The sequence below is a fragment of the Taudactylus pleione genome, unplaced genomic scaffold, assembly GCF_031769625.1.
Source record: "Taudactylus pleione unplaced genomic scaffold, aTauple2 ptg000486l, whole genome shotgun sequence".
NCBI lineage: Eukaryota > Metazoa > Chordata > Amphibia > Anura > Myobatrachidae > Taudactylus > Taudactylus pleione.
This window is the reverse complement of record NW_028284888.1, coordinates 1838786-1860044: the sequence shown is the minus strand read 5'-3', so window position 1 is coordinate 1860044 and position 21259 is coordinate 1838786. Positions and strand designations below refer to the sequence as shown.

The 21259-nt window shown below is 46.1% G+C and overlaps 1 protein-coding gene across 1 annotated transcript in view; it reads right to left on the bottom strand.

Moving 5' to 3' along the window:
• LOC148502694 (disintegrin and metalloproteinase domain-containing protein 23-like) overlaps window positions 1–21259 on the bottom strand; it is a gene marked incomplete at its 3' end in the record, with an annotated part of 152838 nt that overhangs the window by 6263 nt on the left and 125316 nt on the right. The window contains exon 6 of the mRNA XM_088449486.1: window positions 20470–20533. Coding sequence (XP_088305612.1) covers window positions 20470–20533 — 64 coding nt within the window. The remainder of the gene's footprint in view (window positions 1–20469; window positions 20534–21259) is intronic.

The window sequence follows — 21259 nt, the reverse complement described above, 5'->3', positions numbered from 1 at the left end:
TTATACCATCTATGCACAAACATGAATATCCATAAAACCTGGACTGTTAGAGTGCCTTGAGTTTGGGAAACACTGCGCTAGTCTATGGTAATAATATCCATTCCCAGCTCTGGGAAAACAAATATTTGCTGTAGTTTTCCAAAAAAGACAAATTCTTAATGTGAATTATGTCGCATCAGTTGACAATGGGCCTGATTCAGAGCCGGTCGCTATTTGCGGTCGTTCGTTCAAAAAAAAGGGGTGGCTATTCAAATGAACCGTTCGCTCTTTGCGGTCTGTTCACGCCTCTAGGTCTGAACGAGCGAACAAAACTTGCGGTCGTTTTTTGGGAAACTACGCCCCCTGGCCGCTCGCATCCTACGTCATGTCCGCTATTTATTAGATTAATCGAGTACATCGACCAGGGTATGAGCTGCTCGCTATTCTTGTGGTTGGTTTTTGCTACCACAATTTTGCGAGCAGTTCTGGCTATAAAATAACCCAGTGACGTAATCAATGACGCTGCTGTATTAATTATGCACACCCATAAAACGCCCGTTTTGACCTTTAAGCACGCCTGCGTTCGGATCTCCACTCCCCTTTTTCAAACACCTTCCCCCGTTACCACCCACATACGCCTCCTCCTGTCACTCAAATTATCAGGCATTTGCTATTTTGCGAGCACATGAATTTCGACCGCACTGACTGGTTCGCGCATGCGTATAACGATCCGTATGCATGCGCAGTTGGGCAAACATCGCTCGGAGCGAACGAGCGGCCGCTTACGAGCGGCTCTGAATCAGGCCCAATATTCCAAGTTCTTTCTCTGATGCAGAGCTGTTACCATGGGGTAATAAGGGCTATTATAGATCTCTATGCTGCTGCTGCCGTTCGCTTATCATCAATATTTGTACATCCGCAAGTGACAGCTGGAGACGCGATGCACCAGCAGGCGCAGAGCAAAATGCCCACTTTAATGGTTTATGCAAAATCAATTGCAAAACAGCCTAAGTATGATGAGCACCCCCTATAATTATATTACCTAGATCACTGTTTCTTAAGAACCCATTAACACTGAATATTGTGAAGGCTCTATACACATTAAAAAACAATTATAGCAATGCAGGATTTACAGAAAGCCTAGCTCTAGACTATTATATGAAAAATCTATAATAATAAAATATGCTGCCCCAGTGATCCATACCACTGACAAGGCGCAAGGCTAATCCAGTACTCTCCAATGAAACGGAATGCACAAAAAAAATCAACCAAATCTACAATTATTATATAAATTCATTAGGATCCGAGCAGCACAATGGTCCAACGTGAGTGTGCCATGCAAAACCCTGACTGTCTGCCACCGTGTGGGACTAGTGCCAGGGGCTGCCTAGGTCTACTACAAACTATAGTGCATACAAGACCCCACCTCATTATTAGTTATCTACCAATTAGAGACAGTCAGAGGTAACGAGGCAGCTGCCACATGCTACAGGATTAGGGGCAGCAGCGAATATTCAATTAAAGAAACACTGACCTAAAATATATTACACTGGATAAATGAGGCCAGAACATAGAGATGGGCGCTGAACCACGTGTTTTGGCAAAACCACCCTCAAGTATTTTGGGCCGGATTTTGTTTTAGATGGCTTTAAAATTGATAAAAACAGCTAAAATCATGTAATTTGGACCTCTTTACTTGCAATCTAAAACAGAGATTCAGTTATTAGATTCTGAATTTGCAACAGACCCGGGCCGTGCAGGTACCCCAAAAGTGATCCGAGCAGGGACTCTGTTCTACTCGGAAGCCCAAAAGGGATCCGAGCCGGGACTCTGTTCTACTCGGAAGCCCAAAAGGGATCCGAGCCGGGACTCTGTTCTACTCGGAAGCCCAAAAGGGATCCGAGCCGGGACTCTGTTCTACTCGGAAGCCCAAAAGGGATCCGAGCCGGGACTCTGTTCTACTCGGAAGCCCAAAAGGGATCCGAGCCGGGACTCTGTTCTACTCGGAAGCCCAAAAGGGATCCGAGCCGGGACTCTGTTCTACTCGGAAGCCCAAAAGGGATCCGAGCCGGGACTCTGTTCTACTCGGAAGCCCAAAAGGGATCCGAGCCGGGACTCTGTTCTACTCGGAAGCCCAAAAGGGATCCGAGCCGGGACTCTGTTCTACTCGGAAGCCCAAAAGGGATCCGAGCCGGGACTCTGTTCTACTCGGAAGCCCAAAAGGGATCCGAGCCGGGACTCTGTTCTACTCGGAAGCCCAAAAGGGATCCGAGCCGGGACTCATTTGACTCTGGACCCCTAAGTTTGGGTATGTTTGTTTTTCAGGAAAACCAAACCACACATCTCTAATACCGCTTTTACACCGAAATTCCGGGTCTGACCCGGAGTTGGAACAGAGTTCCAACCCGGATCAGACCCATAATTTCCCCGGCACTGACGCAGGATATTCCCGAGTTGGCACCGTTCACAACGGAGCCGGGTCTGCATAGTACTGGCTTTTCCGGCGTTGAAGTGGACGCTTGGAGATGACGTCATCTCCAAGCGCCACTGAAGCCAGACCAATCGGGTGGCATGCGGCGCGGTCCAGGTCATCATGACCCAGATTGCGCCGTTTACACTGCAAGGTTTCACGGGCTATTCCCGTGTTAACCCTGCTAGTTACCTGTGTTGGAATGCCGGGTCACTCCACCCGGGAATCCAATCCTGTTACCTTTTACACCAAGGAGCTGCCCGGGTTACCCCTGCAATAGCCCGAGTTTTAGCTCCGGTGTAAAAGGGGTATAAGTACTGTACATATAGTGGCTATAAAAAGTAATCACGCCCTTCAGCATTATTCACATTTCAGCGTCTTACAAAATGGATTTATTCACTTATTCTTACCATTGATGAACACGGACATATCAAAAAGAAAAAAAGCTACAGAAACATATTTATCTTAAGTAATTAAAAAATTTTTTTTAAATAAATAAAACACTTTCCGCCCACTTGTTCTAATAACTGCCGGAAGCTCCTTTTGCTGCATTCATTGCTGGGAGTATGTTTTGGTCTCCACTAACTCTGCACATCTGGGGCCGCAAATCGTTTTGCTGGCGCATCTCTAACATTAAAGAATACTGCGCACGAGCCATAGAAAGAAATCGGCAACGGTGCATGCGCCATAGATGGAAGTCGCACACGGACGAAGATCAAAAGTGCGGACAAATTGATCCGACCACTATTTCCATCAAATGGGGTAACTGGGCCAGGGCCGTAACTAGGGTGGTGCGATCTGTGCCATGGCACAGGGCACCGCAGGGCAGGGGGCGCTGTTTGGGAATGTCACTTTTCTGTTTGTTGTCATTCTCACTTGTAGCTTCCTCTTATGTCATACCCAGCATCTCCTGGCCTCCCCTATCTCTTCCCTGGCACTATCTTATGTCCCTATTTAAAAAATGGGGGTGGGGGGCGCCAATGTGCTCTCTGGCACAGGGCACCAAAAAGTCTAGTTACGGCTCTGAACTGGGCAGTGGGCATACGGATGCCCAGTACTGTTCTGTCTAGTGGGAGTCATAGTGAGCGTGTGACCCAACTTCAGTAACGAGCGGGCGTGGATGGGATGTCTGCGTCACACAGATTTTTTGCACCCAGCACAGAGCTTGTGCAGGCCCAGATACTAATGATGACATTTGCAGCTACAGCGGAGGGGACAGTGTTCCACATGCAGCCGCATAGATGTTACACAAGCGAATTCTCACATTACCATAAATTAGTAAGTAATCTTCCCCTGGCTCTGCCCTTTTCTTTGTCCCTGTATTACCCTTGGCTACCAGAGGTTCCTGTGTACTGAAATCTAGGTTTTGTCTCCGATTCTGGCTCTGTTTAACCTGCTTCCAGTAACTGAGCTATAGACTCTGTTTTCGGGAGGCGCTAGTCATTGGGAGCTGCCTATTCACTGAACTGACTTTTATACCTCTGGGTAAGAACATTTATACTTGACCTATAGCCATGTACTGTAATTCAAATGTTCATACATACAAATAAGCCGTGACAGTGTACGCTATTATATAATTTTATTTGTTTAATCTTCCATGTTAGGTTATGCTATGAAATTGCGTTTTTCCCTGCGCATTTGATGATTGAACAGAGAGGAACAGGCTGCAACAGGTTATGAACAGGAGCCTATAAAACAGGAGGGGGCCCGTGTGCAGCCTCCGTGCGGGACCCCTTCTCTCCGGCAGTGCCGTCCACTTTGGCTTTGTGCCTGAGGCTACTACGCATGCGCAGGTCTACAGGAACATGGCGTGCATGTGAGTCACTGAACATTGAATTAAAAGAACATGAAGAAATAAAGAACATGAAGAAATAAAAAATAAAAAAATGTCATTCAGCTCAGAGCTTAAACTAACAAAGGCTAAAATACAACAATTATTAGCTGTGGAAAGTTAAGATTGCTGCTAATCAGAGATGACTTCAGGGAGGTTATTACTACAGACAGAACAGAGGTTAATAACCAGAACACAGACAGACCGGTATGAGCAACCCATAAGCCTAATTCACATAAGAAAGGATACTAATGAAAAAGGCTTATCAGATGCATTATAGAAACGCAGGAAAGATCCAATTCAAACAGCAAAATGTTGATACTTAGGAAGCTATTTCCAACTGCCTTCACAATGCTGAAAGAATAGATTACAGTAATTCCCATTTTCTAGAGGCAGATACGAAAAATTTAATATGGCAATGTAACAAAGTATACCTGTTTCTTAAATGTAAAAATTCCCTATGTGCCCTCCTAGCTCATACATAGGGGACTGCTCAAAATAACTCTCAATTATAAGAGTTTGGACCAGACAATTCTGAATCATGAAACTCTAGGGCTCTATTTATTAACATTATTTTTACTAAAATAAAGTGAAAAAGGGTGTTTTCACACCCTTTTCACATTATTTTAGTTTCACCTGTAGTTATTACAGGGCAATTGGAGTAGAATTAGTAAAATTCGACTCCGACCCCTAGTATCACTTATTTTTAGTAAAGCAGATCGCATTTCCCATAACTGTAATGGGAAATGTGATCCGACCAGAGTTACTAAAAATAAATTGTAAAAAAATACCGGGGGAAGCCCTGTGATAATAACGCCACCTGGAGGTGGCGTTATCCAGGGTCTCCCCCGGTTACCGGGCTCCCACTCTGCTCTAACGGGGAGAGCAGAGGCGGGAGCCGGTACCAGTAATCAGCTATGTGGTCTAAACAGACCGCAAGCTGATTACTGTAAAAAAAAAAGAAAAAAAAATTGAAACATTTTTTTTTTTACTTACCTGACTCCAGGGACCGGTGATTGGGCCTCCGGTGATGGCTCCTCTCCGGTCAGCTGGTTTCCCATAGTGCACTGCGGCCCGGTCATCAGGTGATCGGGTCCCAGTGCAGTATGGGAGATCACCTGATCGGGAAGCCCGGAGAAGATCACCGGAGGCCAGAAGGATGCAGGTAAGTGTAATGAAGGGAGGGGGGGTCATGGGGGGGGAGAGGGGGGGTCGTGGGGGTCCGCGATCGCGGGGGGCGGGGCTTAGCATCGGTGGGGGGGTAGCAGCGACGGTGGGTCGGCGCATGCGCGGGCTCTTAGTCGCGGTATTTTTTCCGAAAATACCGCGACTAGAGTGCGGATGGGATCCGCAGGGACAGAGCTTTATCACAAGCTCTGTCCCTGTAAGGCATTTATAGTAAATCCCTGTGATACTGCTTGAATTCGCAATGCGAATTCACTCGGTAATATCACACTACAATCCGCATTCAATATGCTGATTGTAGTAAATAGATAAGGTCACATAAAACAAAGTGGTTTATACCAAAAGTGGGTACATTAGGGATTAGGGTGGGCTTTGAGTGGATCAGGGGCAGTGCTCATTTAGGCTTCATTCTGCATGTCTCATTGTTCGGAGTTCTGCCTGTGCACTTTAAATTGCACGCCTATTCTGCGTGTTTGGGAGTCATCTCCGTAAAGTGGAAGCGCCCATAGCTTTGTGAGGAGGCCAAAAAATCTGAAGCAGTGCGCTGTGCAAAGGTGTTCATGTTGCATCAAAGTTTAACCTCCTACCGTGTAATGTCCCTTTCATAATCTTATCCATCATTCCACTAAATACTGTTTAGTTTGGCTTATTTATATCATAAATCTATCATGAGCAGAAATTACATGTGACACTTTTGCATATCTGAAGATTATACTTTTGTACATCGGGCAAAATGCATCTGTAAATGTGCTTCTCTGCCAAAATGAATCTGGAAGGTGCCCCAGGTATCTCCGCTCTATAGCTGGTGCAAAATTCAAACCCTGGTTTTGGACATAAATAGTGTTTCTGATGTGAAGTGGTTAAGAGCTATGATGCACAATGTATCCAAGCACGGAAGACTTAGCGCCATGATCTATGGCGCTGTCAATATGATTAATGCCTTCTTACTACGAATGCTCAGCGACGGGGCCAATTGTAACGCAGTTATGATGACTACTCAGTTTTTTTTTTTGTTTAATGCTGAGAAACAATACAAGAACATTTCAGGCATTCTATCCCCAAAAGTGACAGCGCTCCAGAATCCAGCCTATAGTACAGCTGTACAGTCATTGCCAACAGTTACCAAAAAGAGCGACAAAATGAAAAAAAAAACACTTTAAAACGGACGTTTGCGCAACTTGTCCTAAGCCAAACACAAAGGACCATTTTGGAATCTAATGAAATTAGTGGGCAGAGCACATTCTGCTTTGTGCAAATGCAGCGAGATTAGGACAAGACGCAGGCACAGGTGCTCATTATTATCACTCTTCCCGATGTCTGTAGATGCCTTGGGTCTGTGCCGGGTTGAACATACAGAATGCCTGTTTGCATGATCTAGCACTGTGTATACTTGTGGAAGGACTTACAGATGTGTCCTCATACATCTAGCCTCCTTGCGCATTAAACAGCCCTTCTGGTCGCGCCGTGCCGTGACTCGACTCGGTAGCATTAAGCATCGTTGTGTGCAACTATTTTTCCTGTCAAATGCGTCTTATTCGTAAAGCGAATCGAATTGGGCGCACAAGCAGCTTCTGATTAAAATGATATGCGGTATGCCTATATTCTCTGTGCGACTGTATCTGCACGCCAAATGCTACGTCACAGTGTCACAGCTACAGACGCTGTAACGTAGCATTTAACATGCAGATATAACCGTAGCATGCTTGCTGACATCCTGGCTGCCCCCTGCAGGAGGGGGAAGCCAGGTCGGCAAGGAGCAGGGGCGTGGCGGGGCATGGCTGCAGATATTACCCGGCATTAGGCGCGTATTTGTGGGCGTGATTGCGTCATTTTGGCACCACCCCTGCTACATAATGTTGGGATTACCGATATTGTGAATTAGGGGGCGGGGTCATGATGATGCGATTCAGCGGGAATCGCGTCAACAGTTACCCCGTTGCAGGGGTTTGTGTGGGAGCTGCGGGGGGAGGGGGGATGTGGGAGACTTGTCTGCTTTTCTGGGGGGCTAGGAGCACCACTCGATTTTCGGAAGGATCCCGGTCGAATCGGGAGAGTAGGCAAGTATGAACCAAAGTCACACACAGAATATAGGCATGCCGCATATCACTGGAAACCACACATCCCAGCGGGGAAGAGCGTAGGGGAGTCAGAATGCGTGGACATTGCAGCCTCGCCAAGCGGAGCTTATCAAGAAAGCTAAGATTGCTGCCAAGCCCACTGAGTGCTGCAAAGAAATGTGGAGGGGGAAATGTATCAAGCCTTGGAGAAGTTGTCTCAAAGCAACCAATCAGCTTCTGACCTCTAACTGTCATTCATCTAGCACAGTTGGAAATGACAGTTAGAAGTTGATTGGTTGTTCTGTGCGGCTACTCCACTTTATCTCTCCCCAAGGTTTGATACACCCAGCGTAAAGTCAGAGAGGGCGACACTATGAGAAGATCTGTGAACCCTTTGGTGAGAGCTGCAAGCCTTTCAGAGAGAGCTGCACGTTTGACAGAGAGATTCCAACTTAACACAGAAAGATGCCAGTTTTACTGAAAGAGCTGCCAATATAACAAGGAGAGCTGCTAGGTTACAATAGAAAGTGAGTGAGGAGAGAGAGCCCATCAAAGTTCCAGAACTGGTCAGTGTCCACGCGATGTGTGAGTAACCAGCTGCCTACTGCCCAGCACCATACATAGAGCTAAAAATAACCGAGGTTTGCATAGAACTGAGGGCATATAAAACTCTTTACAGGGATGGATGGGGATAATAATGTGAAAGGAGGGGTAATTTAGGATTGACAGTTGCTAAGTTACAGGGATAGGTTGTTAGTTGTTAAGGGGGGAGTGGTTACTGCGCTTATGGGTAATGTCTGTAGGTTATTCAGCCTCTTTGATTCTGATCTCCCTCCCTTCCCTATTGTGTTGTGTGTCGGCTTTATTTCATGGCGGGAAAGACCGGCAATCTGTAAAGCGCCCATATTACTGCAGTAAGGGCGGTGCACACCCGTTCAATGCACGGGTTAGGCTGATTTCACCCTACTGGGGTCAGCAGCGCCTCTCATCCGGGAGGGCTAAAATCGTGCATTGGTATGGGTGTTGGATACCGCTCACTTGCTAGAAAGGGAGAGTTGGCCCTTGCAAGTATCTCACCTACCATTGTGGGATATTGGCCCTGGTAAGTTGTGGACATCTTTTGCCTAAGTCACGCTGCCACCATACTCATTATTGTAATAAATAAAGCTGACCTTTTAATTTCGAATGGCATTAACTTGGTCTGTGTCTTTATTTTGGAAATGGATGTAACCATAAGCTCTTCACAAGTACTGAGGTCCACTGGAGCTAGAGGTCTGAATTTAGCACATCTGGTACTACTGACTTGTTAGTTCGCTGGATCACCCTGCCGGGGATAGTGTCATCACCCTTCCGGGGATAGTGTCATCACCCTGCCGGGGATAGTGTCATCACCCTGCCGGGGATAGTGTCATCACCCTGCCGGGGATAGTGTCATCACCCTACCGGGGATAGTGTCATCACCCTGCCGGGGATAGTGTCATCACCCTGCCGGGTGGGTAGTCATGTTAGAGGGTTGAGTAGATACATTTTGTTGACAGTTGTTTAGTTCTTGGTTGATCTGCACCTTGGCGGTGTCCGCTGGTATGCATGTCTGTGTGCTGCAAGTCTGTGTGCTGCAAGTCTGTGTGCTGCAAGTCTGCTGGTATGCATGTCTGCTGGTATGCATGTCTGTGTGCTGCATGTCTGCTGGTATGCCTGTCTGTGTGCTGCATGTCTGCTGGTATGCCTGTCTGTGTGCTGCATGTCTGTGTGCTGCATGTCTGTGTGCTGCATGTCTGTGTGCTGCATGTCTGTGTGCTGCATGTCTGTGTGCTGCATGTCTGTGTGCTGCATGTCTGCTGGTCTGCATGTCTGCTGGTCTGCATGTCTGCTGGTCTGCATGTCTGCTGGTCTGCATGTCTGCTGGTCTGCATGTCTGTGTACTGCATGTCTGCTGGTATGCATGTCTGCTGGTCTGCATGTCTGCTGGTCTGCATGTCTGTGTACTGCATGTCTGTGTACTGCATGTCTGCTGGTATGCATGTCTGCTGGTATGCATGTCTGTGTACTGCATGTCTGCTGGTATGCATGTCTGCTGGTATGCATGTCTGCTGGTATGCATGTCTGTGTACTGCATGTCTGTGTACTGCATGTCTGTGTGCTGCATGTCTGTGTGCTGCATGTCTGCATGTCTGTGTGCTGCATGTCTGTGTGCTGCATGTCTGTGTGTTGCATGTCTGCATGTCTGTGTGCTGCATGTCTGTGTGCTGCATGTCTGTGTGCTGCATGTCTTCTGGTCTGCATGTCTGCTGGTCTGCATGTCTGCTGGTCTGCATGTCTGTGTGCTGCATGCCTGTGTGCTGCATGTCTGTGTGCTGCATGTCTGTGTGCTGCATGTCTGCTGGTCTGCATGTCTGCTGGTCTGCATGTCTGCTGGTCTGCATGTCTGTGTGCTGAATGTCTGTGTGCTGCATGTCTGCTGGTCTGCATGTCTGTGTGCTGCATGTCTGTGTGCTGCATGTCTGTGTGCTGCATGTCTGTGTGCTGCATGTCTATGTACTGCATGTCTGCTGGTATGCATGTCTGCTGGTATGCATGTCTGCTGGTATGCATGTCTGTGTGCTGCATGTCTGTGTGCTGCATGTCTGTGTGCTGCATGTCTGTGTGCTGCATGTCTGTGTGCTGCATGTCTGTGTGCTGCATGTCTGGAGTAAGCTGAATGCTGCCGTCCTTTCTTTGCCACCATACTATCTATCAGTTTAGATTAATTTAATATTAGTTATATAATTTTAATACATTTCTAACTAATTATTCTGCCAAATCTCATGTCTCCGAGTCTTTATTTCATATAATTTATTTAAGAAGGTGTTTTATTACATGGTGTATACACGGGCACACCTCTGACGATAGAAGGTTTAGGTATATATATAGCAGTTACTTTTATGAGTACATGATCTGCTGAGGTGGGGAATATAAATCAGCCATGCACTTGTACAGTCACAGTAACAAAAATAGTGTTCAACCATGACACCTGCAGTAAATACAGATATATATATATAGATACGGGACATGGTGAACTAAGGGGGGGCTGCCTGTAGCAGGAAAGTCAGTGCTATTAATAGAGAAATGTGAATCTTATTGCAATACCCACATGACCTTACTGATACAATACAAATTGTTTTATGTAAGACATCAACAGCAGATGAATCAATAGAGGACGTATTAGAAGAACTGAGCTAAAGCTGGTCACACAGAGCTGTAAGTACAGCAGAGACACCTTCAGTATGATTATAGATCAGAGATTATTGGTGACTTAGCACAATGAGTCCCAGGAAGGATTACTCCCAGCACAAGGTCTCAGCCTACAGGCGGCATTATACATTGCTAGAACCTTTGCCGTACAATACGGGTGTGTAGCACAATGATGACATTCTCTTGCATGTTACAATACATAGTAAGGAGAGAGGAGGCCAATATAGTGGGACTAGGAGGAACACCCCTGCTACAAAAACTGCGGGCACAACGATTATAGGCCCTCATTCAGAGCTGGACGCTCTGAGCAGAGCACTCGCTCTGAATGAGGGCCGTCCTCCATAAAAATGGAGCGTCCTCCTGGACGCTCGTATAGCTGTGGGTCACCACCCACAGCACATACGAGTGTCCAGTGCGACCAGAAGCCTGTGGTCAGGGTTTTCGACCACAAGCCCTGGAGTGATTTTGGCTCTATCAGAGCCAAAATCACTCCCACTGACATCACTAGTGATGTCAGTGGGGCCGGCTTCTGACGGTAGGCGTTCCCTTGGGAACGCCTCCGTCTGGCAGGCACGCCCCCGGCACGCCCACCAAAGGGGGCGTGCTGTCAATCAACATCGACAGCACGCCCCCTTTGATCAGACACAACGAGCGAAGGAAAGTCCTTCGCTCGTCGCATCTGGCGCATGCGCACGACGGAGCTCCCTCCGTCGTGCGCATGCGCAGTGCACACCATCGACCCACTTGCGAGCGGACAGCCGCTTGCGAGTGGGTCTGAATGAGGCCCATAATGGACACTGCACAGCACATACATACACTTGTCAGAAACGCCACACGCAGGGACATTTTTCTTCAATGCACAGTACTGAGAGAGGGAACTGTAGTAGTTTTCTAAACTGTTCTGCAAAATATTCACCTTTTTGCAATTTCACGTTTACTCATCAGAATTTGGCACCAAGGGCCCTATTCAATTAGCCGCGAAAAGAGCCGTTTGGAAAAAGTTTTCGCTGATTTGCGCTTTTCGCCTGTATTGAAAGTATCTCCGTATTCAATTCCCCGGAACTTTCACCTACACGGAAACTCCATAGGCAAAAACAGGCAAAAAAGTTTCTCCAGCAAAAGGCAGGAGAGAAGAAGTACAAAATCCATATCTTGGGGTACAAATGTGGGGTCTTGGTTCAGAAACCTTTGGACAACCCCCCCCCCCCCCCAAATGACTAATAGGGCAAAAAATAATAATTTTAATATTAACTGGGCAGCGCAGATGGTGTAATGGTTAGCATTACTGCCTCACAGCACTGAGGTCATCGGTTCAATTCCCACCACGGCCCCTTTCTGTGTGGAGTTTGTATATTCTCCCTGTGCTTGCGTGGGTTTCCTCCGGGTACTCCAGTTTCCTCCCACACTCCAAAAATATACTGGTAGGTTAATTGGCTCCCAACACAAATTAACCCTAGTCTGTATGTGTGTGCGCATGTGATAGGGAATATAGAGTGTAAGCTCCACTGGGGCAGGGAGTGATATGAATGGTAACATATTCTCTGTAAAGCGCTGCAAAATATGTGTGCGCTATATAAATAACTGGTAATAAATAAATAAATAAATAAATAACTTCACCACAAAAAAGACATGTAATTTTTGGGGCAAAAATGTAAAAAGTGTTGGAAAATGGGATACAAGCAGGGGACCTGGTACTTTGGTGGCCTATATGGTTGGGACGGGTGTTTTTCGGATTGCAGGAGGCTGCAGCTGGTGTATTTTTGCACTGTACACAAAGGGCTCTCACACTGTACACGAAGGACTCTTGTGCTGTACAATAAGAACTTGCACTGTACAATAAGGACTCTTGCACTGTACAATAAGGCCTCTCATACTGTACACGAAGGACCCTCGCACTGTACACGAAGGACCCTCGCACTGTACACGAAGGACCCTCGCACTGTACACGAAGGACCCTCGCACTGTACACGAAGGACCCTCGCACTGTACACGAAGGACCCTCGCACTGTACACGAAGGACCCTCGCACTGTACACGAAGGACCCTCGCACTGTACAATAAGGACCCTCGCACTGTACAATAAGGACCCTCGCACTGTACAATAAGGACCCTCGCACTGTACAATAAGGACCCTCGCACTGTACAATAAGGACCCTCGCACTGTACAATAAGGACCCTCGCACTGTACACGAAGGACCCTCGCACTGTACACGAAGGACCCTCGCACTGTACACGAAGGACCCTCGCACTGTACACGAAGGACCCTCGCACTGTACACGAAGGACTCTCGCACTGTACACGAAGGACTCTCGCACTGTACACGAAGGACTCTCGCACTGTACACGAAGGACTCTCGCACTGTACACGAAGGACTCTCGCACTGTACACGAAGGACTCTCGCACTGTACACGAAGGACTCTCGCACTGTACACGAAGGACTCTCGCACTGTACACGAAGGACTCTCGCACTGTACACGAAGGACTCTCGCACTGTACACGAAGGACTCTCGCACTGTACACGAAGGACTCTCGCACTGTACACGAAGGACTCTCGCACTGTACACGAAGGACTCTCGCACTGTACACGAAGGACTCTCGCACTGTACACGAAGGACTCTCGCACTGTACACGAAGGACTCTAGCAGGAGACAGGCACTTCTGGATCCATGCAGGGATGGACATGTGAAATAATGAGGCCATTTTGGGAGAAGGCGTACAGGTTCATCAACATCTATTGGACTAGGTGAGATAAATCATATATATATTTTCACTGAAATCTTCTCAACTGCACAGGACATTATCCTATAGACGCTATACCTATACAGCGGACTACACAGGACATTATCCTATAGACACTATACCTATACAGCGGACTACACAGGACATTATCCTATAGACACTATACCTATACAGCGGATTACACAAGACATTTTACTATAGATGCTATACCTATACAGCGGATTACACAAGACATTTTACTATAGATGCTATACCTATACAGCGGACTACACAGGACATTATCCTATAGACACTATACCTATACAGCGGACTACACAGGACATTATCCTATAGATGCTATACCTATACAGCGGACTACACAGGACATTATCCTATAGACACTATACCTATACAGCGGATTACACAGGACATTATCCTATAGACGCTATACCTATACAGCGGACTACACAGGACATTATCATATAGACGCTATACCTATACATAGGATTATACAGGACATTATCCTATAGACGCTATACCTATACAGCGGATTACACAGGACATTAACCTATAGACGCTATACCTATACAGCGGATTACACAGGACATTATCCTATAGATGCTATACCTATACAGCGGATTACACAGGACATTATCCTATAGACGCTATACCTATACAGCGGATTACACAGGACATTATCCTATAGACGCTATACCTATACAGCGGATTACACAGGACATTATCCTATAGACGCTATACCTATACAGCGGATTACACAGGACATTATCCTATAGACGCTATACCTATACAGCGGATTACACAGGACATTATCCTATAGACGCTATACCTATACAGCGGATTACACAGGACATTATCCTATAGACGCTATACCTATACAGCGGATTACACAGGACATTATCATATAGACGCTATACCTATACATAGGATTACACAGGACATTATCCTATAGACACTATACCTATACAGCGGATTACACAGGACATTATCCTAGAGACGCTATACCTATACAGCGGATTCCACAGGACATTATCCTATAGACGCTATACCTATACAGCGGATTACACAGGAAATGATCCTATAGATGCTATACCTATACAGCGGACTACACAGGAAATTATCCTATAGACGCTATACTTATACAGCGGATTACACAGGACATTATCCTATAGACACTAATATACCTATACAGCGGATTACACAGGAAGCAATTCCAGTTTCTTTGATACATCCATCTTTCATGCAAGTGCTGCAATATTTTGTTCATTGTTATAAGAGGACTCGGGGCCTCATTCAGCAGCGATCGCAGCTGGGATTTTGCATTGAACGCAGCTGCAAAAATATGGTAATGCCAAAGCTCCGCTGGCATAAAGACGCCGACTGCCGCTTTCTCACATGCGTCCAATGTCGCTCTTCTGTGTAGGCATCGGTAGCATCGATGCACAACGGGCAGTAATGCAGCATTTACACCAGCACTGCCAGCCGCAGACACTGCAAGTCTCCTCATACGCAGAGAGCTCTCATGCTGCGTATACATTCACAGGGGCTCATTTATCCATGCCCATGAAACGGCGTTCAGATGTACAAACACGCCTGCGTTTTTCGCCTCGACCCCCCACCACCAAACGCTGGCAGCCTGTCACTCACTTAGCGATGGATTGCTCCGTGTGTCCATAATTGCAAGATGATCGCTGCACACTCGCAGTGCGGCTTATAAGCAAACAATCGCTCGATGTACGTCCGTCAATCGCATTTGCGTTCACTACTGAATCAGGCCCTAACACTTGAATCCCCCAGCTTAACAAGATAATTGGACCCCAATGTGCACATAAAGACGGCCCCATCCTCAGCTACACCAAAGTTATCTGGGACTTTAGTAATCTCTCTGCATAGATTGATTAGATTGTTGTTTGAGCACTGGCGTCACAAGGGGGATGCGGGCCGCACATGGGTGTCACCAGCAGAGGGGTGACACCAAAGTGCTGGCTCCCCTTCAGTGACAGGAGCCTGGTGCTGCATTACGTGCAGCACTCGGCTCCCAGCACAGTGAGGGGGCCGGCACTTTACACAGGCTGGTCCCCAAGGCCAGCCTGCACCTCCCTCAACCCCGGTGTGAAAAAAAAAAGGTGTTCGGAGCAGTAGAAGAGGCCATGCCCCCACCCACGTGGCCATGCCCCACCCACGAGGCCACGCCCCCTAATCTATCGGCGCACGGACAAGCCACTGTGTTTGAGTAACATAGTATTAAGCTAAAATGTTACATATTTCCCATACGTGTGATACCGTATAGTGTCTGTGATTTCATTAGATTGTGTATTTCAATTAGCTGAATCCATTCTCTCTCTTTGTTACCGTGACCAATTCCTATTCTCCTATTCCAGGTTATGTGTTAAACTGTTTTATTCTTTTATGCAAAGCTTTGTCTGCCTTTCTTTGTGTCTGTCTGGGGTAAACCTTGCCTCTCTGCTGGTATATGGTATTATGGTATAGGGAAAAGCTAATGCCGAAGGAAGAATACCCCACAAAAGTAACTTCCACTTGTAACAGCACCACATAATTTGCACCCTTATCACACAAGGGTATTACACACGTGTCAAAAAAGTAAGTTCTAAAAACAGGCACATAAAAATATAATATTTACATCCACATGCTGGGTCAGGTGCATGAGAAGATGCACATAGTGTTACAGAGGGCATTAGCCTATGTGTTTCAGTATTGCTGGAAAGGGATCTGAAGTTAGTTCACATCATGTGACAGTCTACGTGTGATTGTAGGAATGTTTAGTGCCATAGGGATTTGGGCACCATTCACAAGACTCTGATTGAAGATTCCATGGACCAGTGGGAATGATTAATTTATTCATTGATTTGAGCCTCTGCGAAACCTCTTGAGAGTCTGCGGGAAGACAGGAATTCTTGTTGCCATCATTGTAATCGCAAAGTATTTGGATCAGCACTCTCAATATTCACAGATCCACAACCAGAAATGCGTAACAATTACAGATGGTATACCTGTTATAATGAATGTTTTCTCGACACAGCTGTTTATAACACGCATGTCGCCTTTTGAGTTTAGATTATGAAATTTTATATACACCTAGGTTTTCAGGTTTGTAATTAATCTGTGGATACATTTGTATGGTTACATTGATGAGTCGGTTAAGACTATTTAAGAAACATTTGTGTAAAAACTGAAATGTACTGTATACCCTTCTGATGGCGTTATACCCTTCTGATGGAGTTATACCCTTCTGATGGAGTTATGTCTTAAAGCGAAACGCGTTTGAGGAGAATTGTAACTTCATTAGCACCTCATTTCTTCTGCACAGGACTGTGTGACACCATGTGACATTATGGTCGCTAATATTGAGACTGCAGAACATAATCCCACCGTTTACTGTCTTGTGCATTACACGGCGACTTCCCGCAGGCATTGCGTTACCAGTAGACAATACGCTGATTGATTGCTCTTGCCAAACTGGTGTTTTTTGCACACAGAGTTACAAGATGCCAGCCACCACATACTCCCTGCACCATACTGACCCTGTTCTGCCCTCCTGAGACGCTGTGGGCTGTAGGCTGTGATGCTATTTATAAACAGAACTACAACATGAAAAAACCCAAAACACTATTGTGATTGCATATAAGCTTTGACTGTGTGACTGTGAACTCAGACTCTCAGTGCCTGGGGGTCTCCTATTGCTGGGCCAGGAACCAGACCGGATGGTTTCTGCACCCACGACCCTTACACCAATGGGATACAAAGGCCCTCATTCAGAGCTGTACGCTCTGAGCAGAGCGCTCGCTCTGAATGAGGGCCGTCCTCCATAAAAATGGAGCGTCCTCCTGGACGCTCGTATAGCTGTGGGTCACCACCCACAGCACATACAAGCATGCAGGATGATGGTCGCGATGGTCTTGACCATCGCGACCATCGCCAGTGCGACCAGAAGCCTGTGGTCGGGTTTTTCGACCACAAGCCCTGGAGTGATTTTGGCTCTATCAGAGCCAAAATCACTCCCACTGACATAACTAGTGATGTCAGTGAGGCCGGCTTCTGACGGTAGGCGTTCCCTTGGGAACGCCCCCGTCAGGGAGGCACGCCCCCGGCACGCCCACCAAAGGGGGCGTGCTGTCAATCAACATCGACAGCACGCCCCCTTTGATCAGACACAACGAGCGAAGGAAAGTCCTTCGCTCGTCGCGTCTCGCGCAGGCACACGATGGAGCTCCCTCCGTCGTGCGCATGCTCAGTGCACACCATCGACCCACTTGCGAGCGGACAGCCGCTCGCGAGTGGGTCTGAATCAGGCCCAAAGATCTAAATGCTAAAGTGTCTCACAGTCCTCCATTTATACAGCAAATGACACGAGGTCACAGAAATCCCATTACTGGGTATGATGACCATGCTCATTGGATTGGCCCACTCAGCAATGCATTACTTATACAGTAAATCCCTGCCCAACAGATCTAATAGTTGTTGCTGTGTCAGCTGCCTTCTCATGACGTGTTGTCTTAGAAGGTACCATACATCAGCAATCGATTGTGGCAATCCTGCAACTCTGCAATCGATTGTGTATAAAAATCTGCAATATATGAGACGTCACAGATCGCAGATTGCAACCAAAAAGTGATAGGAATTCAGATTGTCCAACATGTTTCCTATCACAGATGGATTGGGGCTGTAGATTGCTAGTGTATGGCCATGATCAGCAGATTTGCAGACCGTTACCATGAAAATGATGGAGCCTTTCAGGATTGTCCGATCTGTGTTTTCTGCAATCGATCTGCAAATCACTGAAAGAGATCTGTAGTGTATGGGCGCAGATTGCTAGATTGGGAAATCCTAAGATCGGGCATTAAATCTTCAAGTTGTGCAATTGTGGTTTTCAGATTGCTGATGTATGGGGGCCTTAACACAGCATGTTTGCTAATAGCTATTTACACCACTCAGGTGTTCATCATCAAACCTACTGTGGAGAATATATAAGTGCATTTTAGAGGACACCCAGCATGCACCTATGTTCTTTGGAAAAATCTACTTGTCAGAAGAAAGCGGTCAGGTGTGCTTTGGAAATTCCTTATTCCTACCTGCTGCTATCCATGACAGTATAACACCGGTGCGCTGTTACCCATGACAGTATAACGCCCGTGTGCTGTTACCCATGACAGTATAACGCCGGTGTGCTGTTACCCATGACAGTATAACGCTGATGTGCTGTTACCCATGACAGTATAACGCTGGTGTGCTGTTACCCATGACAGTATAACGCTGGTGTGCTGTTACCCATGACAGTATAACGCTGGTGTGCTGTTACCCATGACAGTATAACGCTGGTGTGCTGTTACCCATGACAGTATAACGCTGGTGTGCTGTTATCCATGACAGTATAACGCTGGTGTGCTGTTACCCAGGAGCATCATTATTGGCGTGCTGTTGCACCGCTAAGGTTACGCCACATTCTGCTCAATAGAGATCCAGTATTTATGAGACTAGGGGCGTCTTAGTCGCATCGGAACCACATTTGGGAGGTCGCAAGCCAGCTCCGCTGGCCCCCTCATTATTATACATCTCAATATCTGGAGACCAGAGAGAGTGTATACCGGAGGTATCAGGGGATACAATCGCATAGGAGCGACATCTGGCAGGCCGCAAGCCAGCTCCGTTCGCCCCTTTAATACACCACAGTGGTTGGATACCGGCGGTGAGTGATTGTATTGGAGCACACGGCAGGTCGCAAGCCGGCGCTATCAATCATTTTGCTCACATATTTACTAGCAAAGACGGCTTTCTGGCTCTTTTCTGACATTGCTCTGGACTGAACTTATCATTGAGATAACTATGAATAGATTTTTCATATATTTGCACAGAGATTGTTATACATATTGGTCGATGTAATTCTTCTGTACACTGTATGATTACAAATACGTTTTTGTACAGGATGCTTATGATTATAGGTTGATTAATAGAATATGTTTTATATTTTTTTAATAAATAAGGTATTTTACTTGTATGTACTGTATCTGTGATTAATTTACACCACTATAGTGCTGCTTATATTCTCCTTGCGATTATGTAATTAGCATTGGAGATACAAGGGACTTCACTTTATTAAACTAAAAAAAAAATAAGTAAAGCATTGTAGAAAAAAAGGGAAGAATTAAAAACATAAAAAAAAATGCATTGCCTCCGTAAAACTGCACGGAACCTTGGAAAACGTATGTAGGATCTCCATACTCTGGAGGACTGTTCAGTATATTTCCTGGCGATTTTCGGGAATTGTGCTAATTGCATGTATTTTCTGTGATAGGCTCATCATCCCTATGTAAGGCACCTCAAACAAAAATAGTCCTCATCCAATATGCTCCCATATTACACCTCCTACCAAATGTGCTCACCTGGGTTTTAAAAATACAAGAGTTGTTCCTGTAAAAATCAACGCAACACAAAGACTCAAAACTATCCCAGTTAGTAATGTGCAAACTAACACGAAGGGGTCAATTATATTCCACCCAAATCCAACTTCTCAGTTTTGGATGGAATTCTCACTTAAGTAATGTGTTAATGCATTATTATAAAACTCCACATTGTATCATGGTATAGAGAATAATGTGTCACGTAAGTTAAGATTATTCTGTTGTGTTTTTGTCAGTGGGCCTCATTCGGATTTGGGAATAGAGTAAGTTATAGTAAGTAACTATGCATCTTGGTAACACCATGTTGCACTGCAGGGGGGCAGATGTACAATGTTTAGAGAGATGTAGTTTGGGAGGAGTGCAGTATGTGTGGGCTACATGCAGAAGCAGCCGGTATTTACCCCGCATGCAAAATAAAATGTATGTATTTGCACCCCCTGCATTGCAACATGGTTTGTGCAGGTACTGAGTTGCGTTACTTGCCCTCTCTCACTTTTTTCAAAATCTGAATCATACCCTGTACCCAAATGCTTTGTGAATAAATCGGTTAATCTGCATTACTTACAGCGTGGTGAGTTATGTCCACCGGATATATGGTATAAGTATGGGTGTCGTCGTCAAACATTCCGCTGGAAGAGAGAAGAGAGAGACCGTGAGACCGTCTTATAAATTAAACATTATACCGAATTAAAGCAAACGCAACACTTGTAACAGTCACACGGCTGTCGTTTACGTGCGCATCTTATTATATACAGATGTCTGACTTCTTTCTGTGCTTTTCAGTTATATCTCTCCGCAAAGTTGTTTATTTGTATTATACACTAGATATACTAGCATTAGGTGTGCGGTCGCATTCTGATGTACGCACGCACGTACATACAGGGCTTGCATATATCACTGAGCAACCGCACACCCAAGAGCGATAAATCTATCTTATAAAATGGTTCCTGTTGTGAGCTGTACATATGTGCAAAATGCGCTATTTTTACGTGCAAGTTTCATTTGAGTAATGTACGCCCCCTTTACGTCAATCCCTCCCCATTAGTTTGCAGAGGCTACTGAGAAGTGCAGGGTGGAGGTCGGTACACCGTCATGTGCGCTGGGGAGACCAATGGGTTGGTTCGGTGCATCAGTCTGTATTCTGCAGCAAGGGATGGAATCAGCTGGACGCCTGGCGCTCTCTGTGCAGGAGCGAAAAGGCTGCATTAGTAACAATTGTCTAAGAGTGCGAAGGTTGTCAGACTAGCAAAGTGCCCTCTCAGCCTGCCCTACACAGCACAAGGAGGCTGCTCTTAAAGCTGTATTATTGCACAAGGAAGCATGAAACACGGCCCTGTAAATAATTTATCAGCTTG